The 27,281-nt window shown below is 43.4% G+C and overlaps 1 protein-coding gene and 1 long non-coding RNA gene across 2 annotated transcripts; both read right to left on the minus strand.

The window, feature by feature from the left end:
• Positions 1-279: 279 nt before the first annotated feature.
• LOC306754988 (up-regulator of cell proliferation-like) lies at positions 280-6,235 on the minus strand. The gene is given in 3 exon segments (XM_079239186.1): positions 280-2,676; positions 2,679-2,874; positions 2,876-6,235. Coding segments are annotated over 3 exon segments (4,497 nt in total). The 5' UTR covers positions 6,101-6,235; the 3' UTR covers positions 280-1,600.
• Positions 6,236-6,389: 154 nt separating this feature from the next.
• On the minus strand, positions 6,390-14,986 carry LOC306754989. The gene is made up of 4 exons (XR_013771281.1): positions 14,848-14,986; positions 8,128-8,188; positions 7,947-8,037; positions 6,390-6,559 (listed from the first exon to the last, which is right to left on the minus strand). It is a non-coding gene; the product is annotated as an uncharacterized lncRNA (long non-coding RNA).
• Positions 14,987-27,281: the final 12,295 nt, after the last annotated feature.

Raw genomic sequence — 27,281 nt, forward strand, 5'->3', positions numbered from 1 at the left:
GCATTTACACAATTGTACAATTGTATCCAGAAGGACGGCAACCCCCAACAAGTGAAGCTAACTGGTTTTCAATGTTGCTTTTATCTCATTTCCATCCTGATTTCTGGACTGGCTGAAAGGATCAGCTTTGTCCCACCTCAGGGCGAAGCCTCCCTGTCTGTTTCCTAGATACGTCCCTGACTTATGTGCCAACTTAAATGACAAAGAAAATAACTGGAGCCTCATTGTGGAACTGATTAGGATTTAATGAAACATGAAATGTTCAGTCATTAGGCGATACAGACATTTTCACTTTTAAGAAACAGATGTTTTTTTTCTTTTCTTTAAAAGCTGCCAGGACACAGACGCTTTCATTCTCACATGCACTTTCAGCTTTATCTCCATTACAAATGTTTTCATCTTCACATTATTTATCTAATTCAGACACAAAAAAATTGTGTATGTAGAGCTATATACTCTCAGTCAGCTTAATGTTTTCTGTTTATTCTGAATTAAGACATGCTGTAATAATACAAACACAAAGACTGATCTTTTAAATCCTTTTAGCATGTTGAATTACACATTTAATAAAATGAAAGAAAAAAAAACTTCAGCCCACATGGAAACTTCAGTACAGTAGAAAAGCTTTTCTGTGTTTTATTTACATGTTTTATCTTTGTTCTATAGTTTTTCCTAATGATTTTAGAATCTTTACACACACAAAAAGATTAAAATAACACCTTTCTAGCATCCATGAAAGATGACGGGCAGAAAAACCTTGTTATCTATATAAAATGAATGCAAATGGCAAACAGTTTCACAAAAACAATAACTATAACTACTTTTCTTCTAAATACACTGTTCAAAGCAAATGTCTGAAAACAGGTTAAAATGGCCAAATTATTGATAGAAGTTTTATTTTAAAAAAAAAAGCTGAAAAAAACAATGATTTTGTTGCATAAAAAACATAAAATGATTAAATAAAAACCGACTCCATGATTCACATCATCCAACAAGTACAGAGCGCTGGCAAAGCATTCATATAAACAATGTCTTCATAATCTAGAGCAGGGTGACAGCTTTTAACAGGATTAAATTAAAAGGATTAAATTAAAATGAAAAGGATTACATTTTAAACGATGTGTTCCCCGTGTGGTTGAATATGATGACAGGACTGCAGCCTCCTTGTTTGCTTGGAGAACAACATACTCTGTTCAGCAGGTAACTCAGGTGCTGCTTCAGAAAAATCAACTGGACTCAGTTAAATCGAGATTAAAGAGAATAAACATCACGACAACTGTACCTGCAGAGCTCATACATAACTGTTAGCTTACAAATGTAAAGGGATTTTCCAACCTAGGATGTTCATGCAGATCATAAAAAGAGCAGGACACAAAACTGGACCTTGTGGGACACCTTTGGTTATATTTAAATCACAGGCGAGCGACCGCTGAACTGCACACACTGATTCTAACCTGAATGACTGCTGAGAAAGCAGCCTACAGCACGGTTCACGGGCAGGTAAAGGAGAGTTTTAAATTCCTGACTTAATGATAATTAAGTGTTTAACTGGGAATATCTTGGATTTGGAGTTTTGTACAACATGAACTGAGGCAAAGACTCAGTTCTTGTTGAACGATTCTTTGCGGCTTGCCTTTGCTTGATCGCTTGTGATAGTCTTCCAAGAACTCTGTATATCAGCTGGCTTTGCATCAAATACGTCTGCAAACTTTTCGTTGTACTTTGTCATGACATATTTCCAATAGTCGGAAGTCTGAGAGGTCCCGTCTGGACGAATGTCCCAGTCTGGGAAAATGTCCCTGTAACGCTTGAAAGGATGCCATTGAAATTTTGTTGCAATGTTGAGAAATAAACCTTCACTGCTCACAAGTGAAGTGCAAATGTCAATGACAAGTTTTTCTGATCCATGCCACCTGAATCGACCCAGACCCTCCTGCCGATGCAGTGAAGCAAAGTGATAATTATGGGCCTTTCCTCCTGCTTCACAGGGAGCTCCACAGAATGGACACTGCTTGCCACAACCAATCAGCCTTTTGAAGATCTCATCCTGGGGCTTCACATGGAGATTCTCCAGTATCATTTTCAAAGTTGTCTTTTTAAACTTCTCCCTTAGACTGTCTCCCATGTCTTTTACAGACTGTGTGAGCCAGTCAGCAAACTGGTCCTGCTTCGCTTCGTTAAGGATCCTAAAGGCACTGCGAGCGTCCTGGGAAATCACCAGTTTATCTTTAAGCTCTTTGCACATTTCTATGACAAACATCTGCAGGCTGCTGCTCTCTTTTCTTTTAGCCTCATTCACAGCATTGTTGATGTTGGTGATGCTTGTTTTAAGACGTTTGTCTTCAAACTCAGACTTTGACTTTGCATCTGGGAAGTACCCAAATATCTGATTACGTATCCATGTTTTCACAAAATCCTCATAAGAGCAAATGTAGCTCAGATAGTTGCTGAAGTCGTCCTTTAGAAGCAGGTCCGATAGAACTGCATATTGGATGGACATTCGTGTGCTGAACTTCTCCTTGGTCAAGATTTCATCGACGATGTCGTCACCCAGGTAACGGCTGACGTAGGCTTCAACAGCAGGCTTCAGGTGTTCCTCTGTGAATTCTTTAGCCTTCTTCTGGCACTGATCTCGTTTGTGAAACACATCTTTGAAATCAGCACAATGTCTTTCATCAGACATCTGTAGGGATCGTTTGCATGTACGAAGTCTTCGTGCATTTTCTGAAAGTCTCTGGCAGCAAATCCACAGATGTACTGTTTTAGAGAAACCTCAAAGTCAATGTCTGGGGTCACATGGTTGTTCTGTCGCAGGGCTTCGTCAATGATATGAAGGATGTCCTGGATGTAAGTCTCATGGTAGTTGCTTTTTTGTAGTTTTTTTCTCAGCTACAAACTGCCTGCAATCATAAATGATTCTGTCAGCAATTTCCTGGTCTTTATTTTTAAAAAGCCATTTCATTTTGCCTTTGACACTGTTGATCAGTCCCTTGGCTGTGTATTTGATGGGTTCGGACCCACAGGTTTTCAGGCTTTTTTTACTCAGCAGTTCCCATGCATGACTCCCCCTGTGTGACAGATTATTTCTCAGAAAGCAGGACACATTGTTGTAGACATCTTTGGGCTTCTGCGCTGAGAAAGAGAGTTTCCTCAGTATTTGCTTCCACATACAGTCAAATTCTTTGTCCAGCTCTGCGTCTGTCATCTGCACGTTTTTCTGTCGACATTTAACAATTAACTCAAACACTGCTTTCTCTATTTCCTTTGTTTGATTTTCTTTAATCTTATCAAGTTCATTCTTTCCCCGTTTGATGTCGGCTGCTACCGTGAGCTGGGTGAACACAGACCTTTGCATTTCTTGTCGAAGGCTCTTGGCGCTGTCTGAGAATTCCTCTCTGTGTCCTTCAACCAGATAAACATGGCCCTCTGTTTGCTCGAAGTATCCCTTCAGATTTTCCAGGAGCTCCGTCTCCCCCCGGGACAGCACTGACAGGGCGTCACTTTGCAGTGTGGTAAGAAATTCCGTTATGTCTGAGCTTTCAGATTCAGCATCAATGCCATAATTAGAAATTCTTGTTTCTGCTTTGGTAACCCAGTCAAACATTTCTTTCCGAAACGCCCTCTCCCATCTGTTGAACTCGGCGCAGAGTTTCATGTACGCCTCAGCTACCAGACTATTTCTGAAGCTGAAGATGAAGTTTTCATGTTTCACTGCGTTCCACAGACTGGTCATCCACTTTCGAAAGTCCGTAATGGTTTGAACGGATTGTTTATTGTCTCCCAGTAGATGGATGACATTTTTCTTGAGCTCATAGACAGCCTCGCTGTATCCGGCATTGACTGGTGCCATTGGTGGGTTTCCATTCCAGAGTCCAGGAACGTAGCAGTTCCCAGTGTCTGGATTGTAGACCATCACATCAGTGAAGCTCTTGTTCTTCTCTTTCTTTTCCATTCTGGCTGCTGCCTGAGTCATCTCATTCAGCTGCTGCAAGAGCAGTTTCCTGTCTCGCAGGTTCTTCTCATGGGCTGAAACATCGGAAACGTTCTGGTGAACAAACTGGCATTTGGGCTTTTTGCCCACCTCCTTCATCCTGAGGAAAGCATGCACCACTATCTGCAGGATGTCCTTCATCTCTGTCGAATTCTCCATTGCGATATTGATGATGGTGATATCGCTCAGCCCCACAACAACCGTTGCCAGCTCATTGTCATGTTCATAGCTGTTGTCCAGCTGCGCCATCTCCGGGGACTTTAAGCCCTCGGTGTCCAGGATTACGATGAAGTCACAGTTGAAAACTTTCTTGACGTCTTCATTGACTTTGATGAGCAGCATGAAGGCACCTCGAGTGCATCGACCACTGCTGACTGCAAACTGAACTCCGAACATGGTATTGAGGAGCGCGGACTTTCCCGTGCTCTGCACTCCGAGCACCGTGACTACCATTATCTTGTTCTTTCGAGACACCAAGCCACTGAGCTTAGAAAGAACATCACTCACCCATTTAAGAGGTATGTTGGAGGCGTCTCCATCTACGAGCTCAAGGGGAAAACCATCTAGCAACATCTGTGCACACAGCTCGGGAAGACGCTGCAACTTTCTATGTGATAGGTGTTTTTCTGGGAGGGAAACCGAAGCCTCATAGAGCTGACCCATTTCACGGAAGAAGTGTTCGGTTCCCAGGGAGCTGTTAGAAAGCTGGATGTCAATTTCTTTGATCTCGTCTTTGTTCACCGAATTGTTGCATTTTTCTTTGTACAACTCCCTGAGCCCAGACAGTTTGGTACGAGACACGTTATCCAGGTTCATGCGCATCCATTTCAGGAAGTAACACCTCTCCGTTCTCGGGCTGGATATGGCGTTGACGAACCGAGTCATAGCTGACGACATGCTATAAGAGTTCTGCTCTTTCCTCATTTCTGTTTTCCGTCTCTGAAGATCACACTTGTACTGCTCTATGTTTTCAGACCCAGCTTTTCGAAGTCGAAATTCTTCCTTCTCCAGGCGAGTCAGTTCCTTCCATATCTTTCCTTGCAAAGGAAGCTGATTTTCTTTGTATTTGTGGATGTCTTGAATGTCTTTAGTGATAGCATCTGCTTTTTGCTTTCCTGCCTGGCACTCTGGAGAGTCTTCGTCAACCAAGATGCCCAGTTCATGGGCAATGCCAGCCATCTGCACAACTGACATTTTCATCTTTGAGTTCTCAGCTACATCACTGACTGTTTTCTTCAAAACTTTAACAAAGTCTGCATCATTTTTCTCTTTGGTTTTTATGATGATGTTGTTTTTAGTCAAGTGCAAGCTGGTCACGACAGTTTTTAGAGCCTTTAAAGTCTTTTCGTTCTTGCTCAGAGGGCTGCCTACCAGAAAGATTTTTGCTTTGTGGTTTCTCTTCATTAGCAGCTCACACTTATCATCCAAATGGTCAAAGAACACAAAAACTGCCTCCGACGCCTGACACAGGAAGGAAAATTGTGTTTTAAATGATTTAATGTCCCCACGAAGGTTGGCTACAGCGATTGGCTCAGCAAAAATGTCTATGTTTTTGCTTCCACAAGGCAGGTACCAGGAAATTTCTGTCAGTCCATTGGATATCTTTCTTGGACTGTCTCCACACTCCATGTTGCGATGAACAAAGGTGTCATGGTACTGCTGAGAACTGCTCAGAAGCTTATTCAGAGTCTCAGACTTGGACAAGGAGCAGTCACCCAGTCTCACAAAGGAGACCATTGGAAGTGGAGAATCAACTATTCTTTCCTCAATGAAGCCTTTGGATTCTAAAAGATCTTGAGGTCTGTACTTTTTAACAATGTCTCTCAGGGCCCACAGCATGAGTGTGCACTGTGTTGTGTCACAGCAGGGGAGCAGCAGAGGCACAGAGAACTGGCACATTGACATCTTTAGTGCCATTTCTTGTTGTAAAAAACCATCAGAACAGAGAAACAGAGCTGTGATTAAGTCAAGTGGGTTTACACTGTCACCCGTTTTCACATAGTTAAACAGATCAGCAAAATCTACCTCTGTAGCCTCTGATGTATCGTCACTGTTTGACTCGCAGACCGATGAGCATTTTACGTTCCGAGCTGTCACATTAACCATCATCAGTTTCTTCAGGAAATACCAAGGAATGTCAGATTTACACTTGAGCAGGTCGTCGCTGATGGTCTTCACATCAATCTCAAGTATCTTGCTGAGAGGCAACTTATTTTTGTGGTACTTCTCCAACCCCAGATCCTCCAGGATGATCTCCAGCTCGGTCTCTGTAAATAAACAAGATTGGTAAATATATTCTAATTAAATAAGAGGTTTTAAGGGACATAGAAGTATTTATTTTAAACTAGCTAATCTTATTTTAATCATTATGTTTAATGTTTTACTTACTTATGTGTGGACATGTTTCAGGCTGTTTTTTTCCGGCGTTTGGGGGGGTTCTCGTTGTCTTGGACTTGTGTTGTGCATCGTTTCTGCCTCCTTGCAGTTGCCATGATGCAGCGTTCGCCAACAGGAGTGCCCAATTCTGAGACTAAAGTTTTCCTGTTGTCATCACGTGAGGACAAGGAGCTGTGGATATAGCAGCCATAATTACTTTTTTAAAACCCAGAGTCTGTTTCAGAGTACACATTATATATTTTTTTCTGCTGACTTAGTCGTAACTTAAATAAAGTTTAATGGACTTATAACATTGGCTCTTCAAGACATTTCACCTTGCATCAGAAAGGCTTCTCACCAGCTGGTGGGGACTTTTAGTTTAGAGGCATTTAAAGAACATTCACACATTAAGAAGAGTCAAAGACTCCAAAACTTTTTGATTTCTAAAATATGCATTTTTGACCTGTTTTGATGGCGCACCAAAAATCATTAAGCGCATTTCCGGAGCTGTCAACTGGTGAGTGGCGTCCCGCTGCTGAAGAACAGCACTATACACCTTTCTGAACCAGGACCGATGTAATGTTGCGCTTCACGGTATAATAAGGAACTGGCTGTTTGAAACGTCACAGATTCAGCAAAGAAGATTAAAAGATCATCTTCTGCTGGCTGGAGAGAGCTGACAGGTCGGGTAGGATGCAAGGATGGATGCTGAATTTATATATATAGATATATATATATATCTATATCTATATATTGATTCAATAAATAAATGACTAATATTACAAATATGTAGATATATAAATATGAACTTTGTTTTCTGGTTAAAGCTACAGAAACTGGAAATTTGCAATCTGATTGAAATAGGTAAACTTTAGTAGTTGTACTAAATGATTTTTTGCAGTACTGGTCTTACTGGTCTTGAGAGCAGAACAGGAATTATGAAACTGTTATGATGTGAGGTTTTTCGTGTTCCAGGTTCCTGTTTTATTTTGTAGTTTCCTGTTCAGTTTCCTGTGTAGTCTTTTTGTTTCTGTTCATAGTTTTTAGGTTAATTTACTGCACCTGTTTCTTGCTTGGTTTCCAGGTATTTGTAGCCCTTTGTTTCAGTTCAGTTCACCATTTCATTCTGTTGGCTTCCTGGCTTCTGCTGATCGGATTAAAACAGTCTTGATCCTGCATCACAGTTTCTCATCTCTGAGTTTGGGTCCACACCTCACCACCTTTCCCATGAGATCAACTGCATCACTGTGGACATTTTTGTCCATTAAATCAAGTTTTTATCTCTATTCCAGCCATTATTTTGCATTTCAGAATGCAGAATTATATTTTGTAACAGCTCTTCACAAACGGGGGACACCACAAAGCAGTTGTGCTTCGGGCCCCCAGTTGGCTAGCAGCGACCATGGACCCAGGTGAGGTGACTGTGTGAATCAATGAATGAAATGAATTAACCATATATAAAGACAGTATTTTTAAGATGTTTTTCCAGCTGAAGCAAACGTTTATCAGACACAGCCGATGTTCCCTTTAAGATGACCAAGATCTTTAAGATGACTTATTCCTCCCTGTTGAAACTCACCATCAGTTTTGTCAGAATAACACACTTTGGATGCAGGTGCCTTTATTTCCTCCCATTCAGTCTCTCCACAGGAATCTTTATCTGCAGGTCCCTTTAAATAAATCAGAAAACACATTCATAAAGTTTCAGTTCAATGGAATCACATTGTTTTATTTTGGACATGTACAAAGTAGTTGTGTACCTTGTTGTGAGTTCAGATTGCAGTGTTACACACTTGGAGACGCGAAGCCGTCAGTCATTCTCTAAAGGTAACCAGAAACACCTGCTCAGCCTTTACACTGGAAGAACTGTGATCAGTAACCTGCACTTCTCTGTCCTCGTCATCGTACAGATCATTCTTCCTCACCACACCTTCTAAAACACATGTAACCCCACGTGAACCACACATGTGTCACATGGGAACCACTTTGGTAAAACATGTTTGGGTAACACTTTATAATAAGGTTCTGTTGTAAGTCATTTGTAAGAGATTATTTAATGATGAACTAATCATTAATAAGGCTATACAATGCATTAAAAAATCATGAGAACATAATGTGGTAATATTTAATGAGTGTTTAGTTGATTAACTTCTTATCAAAGTGTGAACTGCATGTAAAGCAAGTGTGTCAAACATGTGATTCACATGCCAAACATATGACAGACATGCAAACCAGAAATCACCCACATGTGAAAAATGTAAACCCAGTACGAGAACCACATGTGCATCATATTAACAGCATGGGTAAAACATGTGATGATTCACATGGGAATTCAATTTGTAACATATTTCGATTCATATATAAATAAAATGAATGTGAATTACATGTGTTTCCTCACATGTGATTTACATACAATAAATATGGGAAAGATAATTGAACATCACCTGAAACATATGCAGATCACACATTAACCACAAGTATGTTCTTCACAAATGGAACGTATAAAAACATTCCAAAGCCATGTTTGCTCATTTGGTTCGAAAGTTTTTCACATATGGATCACATGTGCATCAAATGTATGCTTCACATGGTATACATATGGAGGTCACATGAAATGTTCCAGATCTCATGTTTGGACCGCATGTTGTTAACACGTGCATGGACGTCGTCCACATGTGGTTCACATCTGCAGGAACACGTGTTGCACATGTGAGAAACATGTAATTCAAATGTATATCACATTAAATGTTCCAAACTCACATCACATGTGGTCCTCATGTTCCTCACATGAGTGTAACATGCATCAACACGAGGTCCACATTGGCTTAACATTTTTAATTTCACAAATATGACGAAAAAAACCCCACAGGCTTACACATGTGTTCCACATGTTAAAAACATGTGAAACACGGTAATATTTTTCTCCCTAGTCCACATGTTAAAAATGTGAAAAATATTTAATGATAGAAAAATATTCCGAATGTTGGCGCATGAAGACAACATGTGGTTCCCGTGTTCCTCATAAACTGTAAACTGTTTGCAAACATACAGTTTACATGTGATTCACATGATCTTCACATATGCAACACATGGAAATGTTTCAGAATTACATGTTTGTTCCATTTGTTTCCCCATGTGGATCACACGCGCGTCAATATGTCATGCACATGTGCTTTACATGTTTCTGACATGTAGACCACATGAAGATGTCCCAAAACGTGTGGTTGACAGATACATAAAAATATCCATGTGTGTTACATATGTGGACTATGTGAATAAACATGTGGTCCAGCTGTGGTTCATATGTTATTTACTTATGCAACACATGAAAATGTTCCCAAACCACATCATTGCACATGAAGCTGGTGTCTGAAGAGCATGTCAATGTGTTATTCCTGCCAGCCAGCAGAGGGCGCCAAACACGTGTCATGGTGAATGAAGAGAGCCTTTAAGCTGTGGGACTTAAAAAAAAACCCCCAGTGTTGTTTTTAATTCTTGTTTAACATTTAAAGAACATGTAAAGAAAATCACAAACACAATTACGTTTAACTAATCACACCTCCATCAGGTTCGGCCGTCTCTCGCTGCAGTCAGCCAAGGTTTACATCCGTGTTTTAATATTTTCTCATCCAACCTCCTGTTACACAACCTGCTCACACACAGCTGCTGGCACTTTACAACGCAGCAACACACTCTTTAAAGACAAAACTTCATCCTTTCCACTGCTGTGACATTATTAAAAATACAACATTCTCAGTTTTGACACTTGTCAAATATTGTTGGACTCATGTCTCATTTCTAAAGTTCTGAATGGACCTCCACCATTTAGCACACAAAAGAAACAGCTGAACTACCAGAGCATCAACTAGAGGAGACTGGGATATATTTACAAATGAAATGTGAAATGGTCACATGAATGAAAACAAACTACCTGTAACTGTCAGAGATGTCACATGTTGTGTTGTATTTTACTGCTGTAAGGTTTATACCTGCTGAGGGACCAAAAATGGAAATTAGTCACTGCCTAAAACCTCACGTATTTTACATGGAAATGTACTTTAATTTGCCTGGTCCCTTTTTAAGAGATAAAATAAAATAAAATGGTATAAAATTATATAAAATGAAATAACATAAAATACTTTGATTTTGAACGTGGACATTTTCTACACAGTTCCTGATTTGTAAAACTATTATTCTGTTTTTGAAAATGTGAATTTAGGTCATTTTTTATTAAAGTTTTGATAATCAAGAACACATTATTTGTTAAATTTTAGCTTTGGCATATTTAATTTACTTTCTTTTACTTTATTGATTCATTTATTTCTACACAGCACGTTATGTTGCATTTTATTGTAGGAAAATAGCTTTATAGATAAAGTTTGATGTGAATTGATTTATCCATTTTATGCATATGATGACACACCGCTGGACAAGATCATTACACACAGTCAGACTTTCTTGCCAGCAGGAATCATAAAGTCATCACCATGGTAACCCAGGGACAGGATCGAGTTAATCCTAATGTGCTGCTGGGAAGTTTTTTTTTTTATAAATAACTCAAATCGCAGCTGAAATTTAAAGCAGAACAAACAGAAATTAACATCAGTAGAAGGACAAACGATGACAAGGAAATCTGGATTATTGCACTCAGAAACAAACTCGAATCTAACAGGACAATTTTATTGTCTATGTGGCATTTAATGTCTGTATTAAATTAAATTATATATTTTCATACGATACTAAGTTTATATGAAAGTCCTGACAGAATCCAAAGATGCACAGAAGGAACTGTTTTTGACCTGGAGTGTGAAAGGTCACACAGATGGGAGGTGAAGAATGAGAACAGGAAGAGCAAAATGACAGACATTTTGCTCTTCTTGTCCTCAGCCACCATGCTGAGCCTGCACAGCCGTCTGCACAGCTGCCTGCACAGCCGTCTGCACAGTCGTCTGCACAGCCGTCTGCACAGTCGTCTGCACAGCTGCCTGCACAGCCGTCTGCACAGTTGTCTGCACAGCCGTCTGCACAGCTGCCTGCACAGCCGTCTGCACAGCTGCCTGCACAGCCGTCTGCACAGCTGCCTGCACAGCCGTCTGCACAGCTGCCTGCACAGCCGTCTGCACAGCTGCCTGCACAGCCGTCTGCACAGCCGTCTGCACAGCCGCCTGCACAGCTGCCTGCACAGCCGTCTGCACAGCCGCCTGCACAGTCGTCTGCACAGCTGCCTGCACAGCCGTCTGCACAGTCGTCTGCACAGTCGTCTGCACAGCTGCCTGCACAGCCGCCTGCACAGCCGTCTGCACAGCCGTCTGCACAGCCGTCTGCACAGCTGCCTGCACAGCCGTCTGCACAGTCGTCTGCACAGCCGTCTGCACAGCTGCCTGCACAGCCGTCTGCACAGCTGCCTGCACAGCCGTCTGCACAGTCGTCTGCACAGCCGTCTGCACAGCTGCCTGCACAGTCGTCTGCACAGTCGTCTGCACAGCCGTCTGCACAGCTGCCTGCACAGCTGCCTGCACAGCTGCCTGCACAGTCGTCTGCACAGCTGCCTGCACAGTCGTCTGCACAGCTGCCTGCACAGCTGCCTGCACAGTCGTCTGCACAGCCGTCTGCACAGCTGCCTGCACAGTCGTCTGCACAGTCGTCTGCACAGCCGTCTGCACAGCTGCCTGCACAGCCGTCTGCACAGCCGTCTGCACAGTCGTCTGCACAGTCGTCTGCACAGCCGTCTGCACAGCTGCCTGCACAGCCGTCTGCACAGCTGCCTGCACAGCCGTCTGCACAGCCGTCTGCACAGTCGTCTGCACAGCCGTCTGCACAGCCGTCTGCACAGTCGTCTGCACAGCCGTCTGCACAGTCGTCTGCACAGTCGTCTGCACAGTCGTCTGCACAGTCGTCTGCACAGCTGCCTGCACAGCTGCCTGCACAGCTGCCTGCACAGCTGCCTGCACAGCTGCCTGCACAGTCGTCTGCACAGCCGTCTGCACAGCTGCCTGCACAGCTGCCTGCACAGTCGTCTGCACAGCCGTCTGCACAGTCGTCTGCACAGCCGTCTGCACAGCCGTCTGCACAGTCGTCTGCACAGCCATCTGCACAGTCGTCTGCACAGCTGCCTGCACAGCTGCCTGCACAGTCGTCTGCACAGCTGCCTGCACAGCCGTCTGCACAGTCGTCTGCACAGTCGTCTGCACAGCTGCCTGCATTAGGCCCACATATACCAGTTCAGATTCCTTATTCTACACTGGATAAAGACGCTTTTGTCTGTTCTTCCTCCTCATTTCCTATTTGAAAGTTAATGTCTGTCATACCAGGTACCAGGAGCACATGGAGGAAACGTTAGAGACCAACATAAAAACAAGAAAGAAAACATTATGAATTAAAAATACTTTGATCTTTTTTTTTTTTTTAATCGTAAAAACTTTTTGCTTTTTAAAACTTTCAGTGAAAAAATCACATAATAAACTATATGACTTTTCTGACCAGTTTTTAATGGGTCGAGTCTTAATGGGCTGAAAAAAACCTACCTTTGCAAAGAATTGCCCAGTTAAAAAAGAATTTCTTTGTGAAAAGCTTCTTTTCTTCTCTGGTGGACCTGGACTGTGTCCCATGCTGATGTGTGTCTGTCTGAGCAGCGCTGCAGCACAAACCGCTGCTTTATAGCCTCATGCAGCTCAACTCACTTTCACTTTCAGTAGGATGCTTTTTCCTGGAAATCAACCATTTCTCACGAAGAGCCTGATTTTCTACCAGCTGCAGACATTTCACTGCTTTGTTTCAGACCTGAGAAACACAAGTCATGAATTTCTCACCTGCTGCAAAAAGAAAACAAGCAAACAATAAAAATAAAACAATTATAAATATAAAAAATCTTAAAGCTTAAAACTAAACATGGCTGAAGCTAAAAGACAAAAGTTCCACATTCAAACATTCCTCGCAGAAAGGATGCTCCATGAAGAAGGAAAGACCTGGTACAGCTTCCAGATCCAGGATCCAGGTCAGCTAGACCAGGATCCAGAGTGTGTGAGCCTGGCTTTCCTCTGCTCAGACAGATTCCTACTGCACAGATGCAACGCCTCAACTCATCGTCCCGGCAGGAAATCTTCCCCAGTCGCTCCTTCACCCGATGCCAGATTGTTGAACTTACAACATGCGGTAAATCTGAGGCCTGTAGTAAAAATCCAGACCAGCATACCTGGGATACCGCTCCGTTCCCTGGGTTGATAAGCCCAGACACCAGATGAGCCGTACCACAAACCTGGTTACTGACTCAGTTATTAAACTCAGGGTTTTCCAATCAAGGTCAGAGCAAGAGACAATTTAGAGTAACAAACCAAGCTAACATGCATGTGTTTGGATGGTGGGAGGAAGACGGAGTACCTGGAGAGAACCTCGCATACACAGGGAGAACATGCAAACTCCACACAGAAAGACCACCGTTCCAGCCTCCCTGGTGATCCGAATCAACATTTATATCCAGGAATGTTTTAAAGGATTCGTCACCATTGTGACACAGGGCCATGGCTGAGGTTTGCGCTCTCCGAGTGCTTTTTTAGTTTAATATCGTTTACAAACAAAAAAATCTTAACTTTAAATTTCTAATTTCTGCCATTCAGTTTGTTGATGAGCCCTGCGATGGACTGGTGAGCTGTCCAGGGCGTTACCTGCCTGTCGTCCAAAGCCAGCTGGGATAGGCTCCAGCTTCCCCGCGATCCTGCATTGGATTAAGCGGTTCAGAAAATGAATGAATGAATGGGTTTGTTCTTGAGTCTTTTATCTGACAAATGTTGACTCTGCGTTTTATTGTGACCATAACTCTTTAATCATTGATCATAATTCAAGGTAAAATCCTGAAATGATTAGCTTATGTGGATCAGAGAACATCTTTCCAGACTACAAAGGGAATAAATGTGTTTACTGGTTGGTAAAAATGAACATAATTTATCTGTATCAGCATCACAATAAGGAGTATATTGTCCGAAGTTATTATATCCTGTATGTGAAACTATCTTTAACATGAGCTGGAGAGGAAAACAGAAGAACTATTTTGTCATGAAACCATTTGATTAATAAATAACATTTCACAGAACAGAGGACAGGAGACAGTTTCATGTATGTGGCTGATTCAGCCTCTTCCCTTCTCAAACACTTTAACCCTTTAAAGTCCTGGTTTACCATTCGGTAGAGGTAAATCTGAAGTGACTTTGATGCATTTCTTTAAGAAAATGTGGAAATAAACCTGCAGAAGCATCTCTGTCAACTAGTTTAGGTATGTAAAACCCAAACCAGTTGGTAGAGATGCTTCATATCAGCCCTTTGAGATTCGAGTCCGTTTGCTCGGAAAGTCGCTTCGTTTGGCAAAACGTGAACGCACCAAACATATTCTGATTTGGACCACAGAAGCGGAGTTGGTCGGCCTACAAACGCAGGTCTTAGTCCGTTTCAAGCGGACCAAATACAGAAAGCGGAATACAAAAACTCACTTCCTGCATGCGGCGCAGCGTTGCATTGTGGGTAAATCCATAGCGATGGCGTTAAGGGTCCTCTGCCTCGTCTGGTGTTCATGTTCTGCAGTATACTTACATAAGACACAATAAAAACCCAAACAGCCATAGTTTGGTCTCCATGTTTAACTGGCAGGTGGAGGAAACAGAGTTTTCTTCTTCACGCAGGTCTGGTCCTCTCTTCTGATAAACACCAGTACAGCGCCACCTCTGGTGGGAATGGGGAGATATTATTCTGATGGTTTGGCTGGTTTGACCAAAGTGCAGCGTGAACACGATCTCGGTCCGCATGGATACACCCCCCTACAGCTGGACCCAGTCCCCAATCGGACCGGGTCTGGCGGACTGTCCTGATGTGAATGCACCTTCAGTGTTTGTTATGACACGACTCTTTCACTGTTGTTACATTATTATTAACTTTCTTTTTAACATCTCAACCATTTGCTAAAAAACATTTATTCTGTTTATTCTTGTCCTAAACAAACGGAAAAACACAGAGAAACATGTTTTTTTCTCTCTTTTTTGTTAGTGCAACAGTTAAATGGTTAAAAAGAAGACACTGAGATGAAAGTAGGACATTTCCAGAGTCTGTTCCTGAAGACTTTTAGAGGGGAACGTCTCAGGAATGCGGAAGATAAGATGAGGTCTGCGGAAAGGAAGGTTTGGTTTTCCTTTAGCGGGGGCTCAGATGTGTGGGGTCTCTTTCTGAGGGTTTGGGGCTGTAAAAGAGACAATGTGTGGTATCTGTCTGGGTTTGATCCTCCTGACACTGAAGAGGGTTTTAAACAACATCCCTGAGTCTTGCAGGCTCTCTGGAGGATGCCATTCAGCTGGGGGAGGTGGGGAGAGTTGGAAGCTCTCCTGATAAGACTTCTATCAGAGGAATGTTTGTTAACTCCAGTCACAATTCCAAAAGAATTTTTCTGGCTGAATCTTGGAGGGGAGAAATCACCACAGTCTTCTGCATTAGGAGAGCCATCATGCAGCCATCAGGATCAGAACCAACAGGAGTCTAGTTTCCTCTGCAGAGCCTGCAGAGAGACGACGCTACACACAGGAAGCCAACACTACATCCGTCAGCTGAATCTGACCCGTTTGTCTTCGCTTTGTGCAGACTAGCAAACTTTCTGAACTCAAGAAGAGCTTCTGCTAATGTAAATAAACCAACATTTCCACCACACTTCCAGGTGGCAGTGTGTGGAACAGGGACTCATTTCAGTTTTTACCGAGCAGGTTTAAAACAATCCTGCTTGATGAGAATAATTTCCACTTCATCCACAAAGTCTGGCTGTTAAGCTGTGGCATTGTTCATTTATTTCTCTGTAGTCCTGTTACTAATACAATACAGATCACATTATACACTCACTTACACACACCGCACACAAACATTAACTTGTACACATGTGATGGTTGAGATGGTTGATAACCTTTCTACCTTAAACTAACCACAGTTTAAGAATGAATTCATAATGTGATTTGTTTTAAAAGGGATAAAAAGGTCAAAAGAAGCAACAAGGTTTGTTATGAATAGTAAAAACATTTCAGTTAAGAGTTAGATACAGCTAAAAGATTAATTCTTTCATACATTGTTCATAAGAATTTTGTTATTTTGTTCAACCTAATCCATTAAGCACGGGTGAGCGGCTAAAGAGGCTTAAATCCTGTTGCTCTGGGATCGATTGGTTCATCCTACCACTTGGGGGATTGCGCGCCGTTTCCTCATTGCAATAAACCCACCGCATGAGGGAAGCAGTAATAATCACTCCTGTGATTCTTTCTACCCTAATTCAGGGGTATAACACACACACACTGTTGCTTCATGGTGGTCAACGCCCTTCCCAGACATCCTGTTTTCTCTGCTGCTACATGACAGACCGCCTCTGCTGAAAGGATCAATTTCCTTCTCTTCTGCTCGCTGACTTTTAAATCAAACTAGACATGTTATCAATATAAATACTGAATATCATAAATCCCAACATTTCCCAAAAAGAAGGGTGTTGCAGCAGTCAAAGCAGGAGGCTGTAGACCAGCTGGAAGTATGCAGACAGAGTTATCTTATTGATGTGGACTGTTATGGAAGATGAACCTCCAAACCTGAGGAGGTCGATAGAGAGTGAGCGGCTGTTAGTTTTGGAAAGAGCTGAAGTTGTGCAGTGAGACTGAACTCAAGTTTAATGCTGTTAAGTTTGAGAAAAAGATGAGAAGCAAGACTTTAAGTCAGAGGCGCTCACGTCCGGTCCTCGAGATCCACCGTGCAAAGCACTTGATTTGTGATGAAATGTGCAAAACAAATTAACTTCCCTTTCAGATGAAGACCGACCGGCTTCCTACAAAGAATCTAACCGGGTGGGGAACTCCGGTGCTCGAGGGCAGCAGTCCTGTTAGTGTGCAGCTTTTCCCTGCTGCAACACACCTGACACACGTCAGACTTAACACACTGATGCAGAACTAGATACCAAGCCTGCTAATTACCCACTGATTTGTGCCAGTTGTGTTGCAGCAGGGAAACTCTGAACACTTGCAGGGCTGCTGCCCTCAACGAGCCTGTTGGAGTAAAACCGCAGGTCCTGGTCAATTTACACCATGTCCGGTCCTGGAACCCGACTATCCTGCAGCTTTTAGATGCAGCCCTTCTCCAACACACCTGAACCAAACGAAAGTCTCGTTGCCAGGCCTCCGCAGAGACGGACGGCATGAGGAATGAGGGAATTCAGCCTTTTGATTCAAACGCAGAAGGGATGCATGTAAGGAAAGCAGATCTCCAGGACCAGACTGGTCTCCAGCTAACACACGTAGCAACATGTAAAACCATCATAGCGGTTACTTCCAGGTGCAGAAACAATGCAGGTTTTATTACAAAGGGTCTCAGTCTCAGCAGCTTTCATCCGTCCACACACAGAGAAGTAATAAACTGCTGAGATTTACATCTGCTGTAGAAGCTTGTTTCCAGCAGCCGTGCTTCCTGGTGTTGGAGGGACTGAACCGACGGGGATTTCTCCAATTAGAAGCTTAAATCTTCCTAACACAGCGGATAGGAGCTGTGTCAGTATAAGTTACAGTATAAGAATTATCATCCAAACTGAAAAATATTTCAGGAAATCATGCCTGTTCTTTGCACAGTTTTCCCTGTTTTGGTTTGACCTCTACTTTACCCAGGAGGCTGGTGATTGAAGACAAACTTGAACACCGCCTGGTGAAGTTTGGTACATCTGGGTCTTGTTAAAGGAAGCGTTTTAAAGTCATATTTTTAGGTGCTTTATTGGTTTTTAAAGTTAAATAATTTGTTTTTTGGAAGGAAGTAGTTATTTTTCTTCATGCTGCATGCACTTAACAGGTTAAAAAATCTGGAGTAAACATTCGTTTGTCGTGAAACTACTGAGTCTGTTGTTCAGATCGGGGGCTGATGAGATCAGGTCACATGTCCCGCTGACATGGTCTCTGCTGAGCGGATGATTAGTGAGAGGATTAGTGACTGAGAGCAACAGCCTTTCACCTGGACTCACATTGTCGGCTCCTAAACACACACAAACACACACTGGGTCCTGTGACTCAGCTGACCAGGAGTTAAATGTAACACAAATGTAACACATATTCTAAATGTTCCCGTGCAGTCTGCCAGCATGCATATTAGATAAACGGTTCACAGATGTAAACATCTGCTAACATCTGGAAACTTTGTCAAATCTTTTGGCTGTGAAAACAAAAGGTTGTTGAAGCGTAGAACCGCAGACTGTTCCCTGATTTTCATGGAGTTTGTGTGAAGTTGTGTTGTTGTTAGCTGCCTTGAAAGCCAGAGATCATTCTTCCAACAAGACGCAAAAGCCCAGAAAGACGTGATCACTGGCTAGTGGCTCATTCATTCATTCATTCATTCATCCATTCATTCATTCATTCATTCATTGTTCATTCATTCATTCATTCATTCATTCATTCATCATTCATTCATAATTAATTAATTAATTAATTAATTAATTAATTAATTAATTAATCATTCATTCATTCATTCATTCATTCATCATTCATTCATAATTAATTAATTAATTAATTAATTAATTCATTCATTCATTCATTCATTCATTCATTCATCGAACGTAAATATTCTCCAGTTTGCTCCGACCGTTCGGTGACTGGTGAGTAAAACATTTCTTATTCCTGCCTAGTTTGGAATAGATGCAGAAGTACCATGAAATGTCTGCTTATGGTAACACACACACACACACACACACACACACACACACACACACACACACACACACACACACACACACACACACACACACACACAACCCATCCCAATGAGGTGAGAATTTCCATGTAAATCCAGACTTATTTCAGCTTTATGCAGACGTCTCTGACAGCATTTCCTTTAGATGCTCTCTGTGTTGCAGGAAAACGTCAGCAAGTTGCCTTTAGACCACAGGTGTCGAACTCCAGTCCTCGGGGCTGGAATCCTGCAGGTTTTTGTTGTCTCTATGCTCTAACACACCTGACTGAAACTTAAAAACAGGTTGACAAGAAGCTGCTGGATACATTTGATTCGAATCAGCTGTGTTGGTAGAGGGAAACAACAAAAACCTGCCGGATACCGGCCCTGATTGGAGTTTGACACCCCTGCTTTAATTCAATTCAGCTGTCATGTTTTTGCCACCCTGATCTCCTGGCGCTCATCATTGGTTACTCGATCCACCTGCTGGCTTCCTAATTGCCTCTGCTTTCTCATTCAGTTCACCTGGTTTCCTTTTCTCTCACTGCCTACTTAAGCTCCCTCCAATCCCTCCTTCTCTGCCAGATAATAATCAGACCTATGTCTAGTTTTGTTCCAGCGTTCTACGGATTGATCCTCAGTTGCCGACCTTCTGCTTTATGCCCCTGGATTACCCTCCTTGCCTTGCCCTCGACGGACACCGCAACTTTTCGGATCTTCTGGTTACCGACCCTGCCTGTCTTTGGATCTCTGAGCCTTGTCGTTGCCTGGACGAGTATTTTGCCATCCTGTTTACCTCCCAGCTGTTGCCTGGTTTCTTCTGCAGATCATTCCCCCGGACTGATCTTCTGTTCATACTCCTCCACCAATAAACTGGTCATTTGTCCAGAACTCCCTGTGTGTGGCTGTATTACGGATCCTCAGGGTAACTCATTACAGTATTATCTGGCCAACATGGATCCATCATCCACACAGGATTGGCGCTCCTGTGTTGAGAAGTCCATCACCAAATTGGAATCAAGGATGCAGGACATGATGTCTATGCTCTCTAACCTCTCCTCAGTTACAGCTCCACTGGAAGGTGCCTCTGTCCAAGCTACTGGATCATCGTCTCTTTGCCAAGTCTCACCTTGCCATGAACCACGTCTGACTCCTCCAGAGGTATTTTCAGGTGAGCGGAGTCAGTGTCGGCCCTTCATAACCCAGTGTGAGATCCATTTTGAATTGCAGCCCTCTTCCTTCCCGTCAGAACGGGCTAGGATTGCCTATATGATTTCACTTTTTTCAGGGAAAGCCAAGCTGTGGGGAACGGCTGAATGGCAGAGAGAATCGCTCATCTGCTATGATTACAAGGACTTCACAAGGGAGCTCATCAGAGTCTTTGACCCAGTCCCACCTGAGAGAGAAGCTGCCCGGGGTCTGTTAGCTCTAAAGCAAGGCAAGAGGCGGGTTACTGACTATATAATAGATTTTCATACTCTCTCAGCAGAAAGCCGCTGGAATGATGAGGCGTTATGTGACACTTTCTATCAAGGACTTAATGAGGAGATTAAGGATGAACTGGCTACCCGGGAAGCTCCGAGATGTCTGAACCAGCTGGAGATGCTCTCCTCCAGGATCGATCAGAGGCTTCACGAACGCAGAGTGGAGGAGCCGAACCTCTAACAGCCTTCGCACTGCATCAAGGCCCGTGTCACAATGTAATCCCCTGGCACAATCTCCTGTATTTCCAGCTCCAGTAGGGGACCCTGTGGTTCCCATGCAGATTGGACGGACCCGCTTGACACCACAAGAGAGGGCACGACGTTCAAAGGAGGGATTGTGCTTCTATTGCGGAGAGAGCGGTCACCTGGTTCACCGGTGTCCATTAAAAGACCAGGCTCAGTAGGAGATAGGAGGTTCCTACTGAGTCAGAGGTTGGTTAAATCCTCTTTAGTCTCATTACAGGCACAACTCCTCATAAATGGTCTTCCTGAGCAGGTTATGGCATGTATCGATTCTGGGGCTGATACGGAATTCATTGATGCAGGCTTGGCAAGATCTCTTAACATTCCATTACTACCCACCTCTAAGAAGCAGAAAGTATTTGCACTTGATGGTCATGTGCTGCACCAGATCACGGAAGAGACTGCGCCTCTCAAGTTCATTGTAGGAGGAAATCACCAGGAGATGGTATCCTTGTCATCCATTCCCCTGAGCTACCCATTATTCTTGGTGCTTCATGGCTGCTTCACCACAATCCGCACATTGATTGGAGGACAAGTGAGGTCCTGAGCTGGTCATCCTCTTGTTATTCCACATGTCTTCTAACGGCTAATTCACTCTCTGCTGAACCAGTTTGTCAAGAGACCTACCCAGATCTTTCTAAGGTTCCTCCTGAGTATCACGATCTCAAGCAGGTATTCAACAAGCACTTGGCAACTTCTCTTCCTCCACATCGTCCCTATGACTGCTCCATTGATCTTTTACCCGGTACCTTCCCTCCCAAGGGCCGTTTATACTCCTTGTCAGGACCTGAGACTCATGCCATGAAGGAGTACATTGAAGGGGCACTTAAGACTGGAATAATACACCCCTCTTCATCTCCTGCTGCTGCAGGGTTTTTTTTTTTTGTAGGAAAGAAGGATGGAACTCTAAGACCATGCATTGACTACAGAGGACTAAATGACATAACTATAAAGAACCGTTATCCTCTTCCCCTTATGAACACTGCGTTTGATCTCATTCAGGGTGCCACCATCTTCACCAAGCTGGATCTCAGGAATGCCTATCACCTCATCCGCATCAAAGAGGGAGATGAGTGGAAGACTGCATTCAATACACCCACAGGGCACTACAAGTACCTTGTCATGCCTTTTGGCCTAACCAATGCCCCTGCAGTTTTTCAGTCCCTAATTAATGATGTTCTCAGAGATATGGTTGGACTATATGTTTTTGTTTATCTTGATGACATTTTGATTTTTTCCAAAGACCTCCCCACGCACCAGAGCCATGTCCGCACTGTCCTTCTCCGTCTTTTACAGAATAACCTTTTTGTAAAAGCAGAGAAGTGTGAGTTCCACCGAAGTTCTATATCGTTTCTGGGCTATGTCATCTCACCCAACAGAATGTCCATGGATCTCAGCAAAGTTTCAGCGGTGAAGGAATGGCCGGTTCCCCAGTCTCGTAAGCAACTTCAGAGATTCCTAGGCTTTGCCAATTTCTATCGGAGGTTCATAAGAAATTACAGTTCCATCGCCTCACCTTTGCATGCTCTTACTTCATCTAAGAACAGGTTTATTTGGAACACAGCGGCGGACTGTGCCTTCTCTCGCTTAAAGGACTTGTTCACCTCGGCACCTGTCCTCCACGCACCGGATTCTGATCGGCAGTTTATTGTTGAAGTGGATGCCTCTGACGCAGGAGTGGGGGCTATTCTAAGTCAAAGGTTTTCTGATGGCAAGACTCATCCATGTGCCTTCTTTTCAAGAGGTCTCTCCACAACCGAGAGGAATTATGATGTGGGAGATCGCGAGCTCCTGGCCGTTAAACTGGCACTCGAGGAGTGGAGGCACTGGCTGGAGGGGGCTAAGCACCCATTCATTGTGTGGACAGATCATAAGAACCTTGAGTACCTACGATCTGCTAAGAGACTCAATCCCAGACAGGCTAGATGGTCCCTGTTCTTCAGCAGATTCAACTTCTCCCTATCCTACAGACCAGAAACTAAGAACACCAAGCCGGATTCTCTCTCAAGGCTTCATGAGGTTCCAGAGGAGGGACAGTCCGAGGGTCAGAATGACTACATCCTTCCCCATTCTGTCCGGCTGGGGGTCGTCAGACTCGGTTTGGAGAGAGAGATAAGGGAGGCCCAACAACAACACCAGATTCCTGAGAACTGTCCCCAGGGTCGCCTCTTTGTTCCAGTGCACCTTGTCCCAGAGGTACTGTCATGTTGTCACAGTTCTCGTTTATTTTGTCACCCAGGTGTGACCAAGACTGTCAGTAGTACAGAGTCGCTTCTGGTGGGAGACCTTGGTCCAGGACGTCAAGGAATTCATCGCTGCTTGCCGTGTCTGTTCCCAAGCTAAGTCTTCTCATCGACCGCCAGCTGGTTTTCTGCGTCCGCTCCCAATTCCACGTCGTCCTTGGTCTCATTTGTCAATGGATTTCATCACAGGTCTGCCCAACTCCAAGAATCATTCAGTACTACTTACCATAGTTGACCGTTTCTCCAAAATGACTAATTTGGTTCCTCTTGCCAAGTTGCCGTCCTCTAAGGAATTAGGGGAGATCCTTGCCAGGGAGGTATTTCGTTTACATGGACTTCCGGATGACATCGTCTCTGACAGAGGTCCCCAATTTGTTTCTCGATTTTGGAAGGAGTTTTGCAACCTTCTTGGGATCCAAGTGAGTCTCTCCTCTGGGTATCATCCACAGACAGATGGACAGACGGAGCGGGTCAACCAGGAGGTGGAGACTAAGCTACGTATGTTGTGTGAACGGGATCCCTCAATGTGGTCGCAGAACATTCCTTAGGTGGAATATTCCCTTAACTCGCTCCCCTCCAGCTCCACAGGGCTCTCTCCGTTCTACACTGTGTATGGATACCAGCCGCCAGTCTTTGCTCTACAGGAGATTGCCATCACAGTCCCCTCGGCTCACTCAGCAGCACTGAGATGTCAGCGTGTATGGAGGAGGGCTCGTTGTGCCCTGTTGAAGACGTCTGCAGTGTATTCTCGGGCTGCTAATCGTCGGCGGATTGCTGCACCGGAGTATCAAGTGGGGCAGGAGGTGTGGTTGTCAACCAAGGACCTTCCCCTTCGGGTTGAGAATCGCAAGTTGGCCCCTCGCTTCATTGGCCCTTTCCCTATAACCAGGGTGGTTAACCCCATGGCTGTACGTCTTCGACTGCCTAGGACCCTGCGGGTTTGCCCCACTTTCCATGTCTCCCGTATCAAACCTGTGTTCTCTTCCCGGTTTGCACCCCCCCCCCTCCGGGCCCCCTCCTCCCGCCCGGTTCATTGATGGGGGGCCTGCCTACACTGTTCGTCGTCTACTCCGCTCCCGGCGGCGGGGCCGTGGGTTGCAGTACCTGGTTGACTGGGAGGGTTATGGGCCGGAGGAGCGCTCTTGGGTTCCTGCTCGTTTTATTTTGGATGGGTCCCTTGTTCGGGATTTTCATCTCCACCATCCTGACATGTCTGGTGCCGGACCTTGAGGGGGGGTACTGTCATGTTTTTTGCCACCCTGATCTCCTGGCGCTCATCATTGGTTACTCGATCCACCTGCTGGATTACCCTCCTTGCCTTGCCCTCGACGGACACCGCAACTTTTCGGATCTTCTGGTTACCGACCCTGCCTGTCTTTGGATCTCTGAGCCTTGTCGTTGCCTGGACGAGTATTTTGCCATCCTGTTTACCTCCCAGCTGTTGCCTGGTTTCTTCTGCAGACCATTCCCCCGGACTGATCTTCTGTTCATACTCCTCCACCAATAAACTGGTCATTTGTCCAGAACTCCCTGTGTGTGGCTGTATTACGGATCCTCAGGGTAACTCATTACATCAGCTTTATTTGTACAGCGCCACTTCACAACAATGTTGTCTCAGGACACTTAACATTCACATCATTTCAAGCCAATTCATACATAACCTATAATAGAAACCAACTGATTGCATCGAGTCATGACTTGGATCCAATTCCCCATCCTGAGCTGCACAAGGTGACAGTGGGAAGGAAAAAAACTCCCCTTTAACAGGAAGAAAACCTCCAGCAGAACCCGGCTCAGGGAGGGCAGCCATCTGCCTTGACTGATTGGGGTGGAGAGGAAAGGAAAGACAGATCAACATGTACAACTGCACTTATTCAGGAAGACCTGCAGAAAAAAGGAGAAATAAGTTAGAGACGGCAACATTGGCATATATTTATACATTAATTTATTAAAGAAATAGAGTGAGGTACTTCTCAGTGCATCAGGTAACATCCCCATTGCTACATAAGTAATGGATGGCTAGACTACCCATAACTATAAGAGCAATGAGCAGAACCTGGACAGTTGGGTCCCGTACATGCAGACTCCAACTCAGGAGATGCTCATATCCTAACTATAAGAATCATGGAAAAGGAAGGTTTTCAGCTCCATCTTAAAGGTGTGGAGGGAGTCTGCCTCCCGAACCCACGGTGGGAGCTGGTTCCATAAGAGAGGAGCCTGATAGCTAAAGGCCCTTCCTCCCATAGTACTCTTTGAGACTCTGGGAACCACCAGTAAACCTGCAGTCTGAGAGCCAAGTGCTCTATTTGGAATATATGGAACTATAAGATCTTTTATGTACAATGGAGCTTGGTCATGGAGAGCTTTATTTGTGAGAAGAATTTTAAACTTTCTCCTGGATTTAACAGGGAGCCAGTGTAGAGAGGCTAAAACTGGTGAAATATGTCTCCTGCTAGTCCTCATCAAAACCCTCGCTGCAGCATTTTGGATCAGATGGAGACTTTTCAGGGCATATTTGGGACAACCCATAAATAACAACTTGCAGTAATCCAGTATGGAAGTAACAAAGGCATGGACTCATTTTTCTGCATCTTTCTGAGACAAGATGCCCCTAATTTTTGCAATATTACGCAGGTGGAAAAAGGCGGTTCAAGAAATCTGTTTTAAATGTGAGCTAAAAGACAAGTCCTGGTCAAGAATGACTCCAAGATTTCTCACAGTGGTACTGGAGGCCAGATTAATGCCATCCAGATTAATTACATAACTGGATCATTTTGTCCTAAATTTTTCTCGCCCAAAGATAACGACCTCTGTCTTGTCTGAGTTTAAAAGGAGAAAATTCAGAGTCATCCAGGTCTTGATGTCTGTAAGACATCTTTGTAATCTAAGAAACTGATTGGCTTCATATCTCAGCTTTAGTCCGTCTGCACATATTCATATCTAATCAGAGCGAGTGGTCATGACTTGAGGAGCCCCTCTGGGGTCAGTTCTTGGACCTTTTCTGTTCAACTTGTGTATCTGAACTTTCACGTTAATTAACAGTTATGTAGACGATACAAACCTTTATGTGTCGTTGTCACCAGACGACTGCAGTCCAACAGACTCACTGTGTTTGGAGCAAATAAACATCTGGATGAGAGAATTTTCTACAATCAATCAATCAATCAAAACTGAGATAATTTGATCAGCATCAGTAAACACCTGGAGACTCGGGTTCTTAAAACCACCGACCAGGTCTTTAACCGCGGAGTGACATGACTTCCTGCATCCACATCAAAGCTTCATCCCCAGTTAAAGTTCCAGCAGCAACATATTTAATCCAGACCAGTCATGTGGGTCAAGCAGTTCGCCAAAGCCATGACACCAGGAGACTAAACTTCTCATTCTGCTGATCTTTCTGATGGTAAAAACCAGTTTTAACATCCTTATACTGGTTACCCATCTGGTTAACTGATCCAACTGTTGCTTGTTTCAGTCATTTTTATTAAATTTTGTGATTTTAAAGGAATTTATTAGGATCTTTGCACAACTGTTTGTCTTAATATGTTCTTAAATCTCTTTATATTAAATCTCTCTCTCTCTCTCTCCCTCTATATATATATATATATATATATATATATATATATATATATAGAGAGAGAGAGAGAGAGAGAGAGAGAGAGAGAGCGAGAGAGGGAGATATATATATATATATATACATATATATATATATATATATATATATATGTATATATATATATATATATATATGTATATATGTATATATATATATATGTATATATATATATATAAATATATAAAGATATATTATAAAGATATATAAAAAAGATAAATGTCTATGAGCCTGTCTGTCACTGGTCTGTGTGCCAGTATTATGCCAGTCTCTTCATAACTCTTCCTCTCTAAAACCAAAGACAATATACAGATCAATTTTTGGGGTGAACTAAACAGAGTAGACTTACATGTCCTTTTTTCTGAAACTGTGTTTTTTTTTTTTTTTGGCTACTTTTCTGTTCTTTAAAAAAAAAAAAAAACGGTGAAAGTTGAGAGTATACCGACTTCTCGAAGGACCACTACACCACTGTTTGTTGTGTTTAAAGCATGTTGAAGTGTCCTGTGTGTGAAATGTGCCGTACAATCTTTACTGCAAGTATTTCAGACAAATACTGCTCTAACGTGTGTAAATATGTGACCACTTGACTGAGTGGATCTGCAGTAACCTGTGTGAAGGATGAAGAG

Source organism: Telmatherina bonti (assembly GCF_933228915.1).
Source record: "Telmatherina bonti genome assembly, chromosome: 4".
In the NCBI taxonomy this organism is placed as follows: Eukaryota; Metazoa; Chordata; class Actinopteri; order Atheriniformes; family Telmatherinidae; genus Telmatherina; species Telmatherina bonti.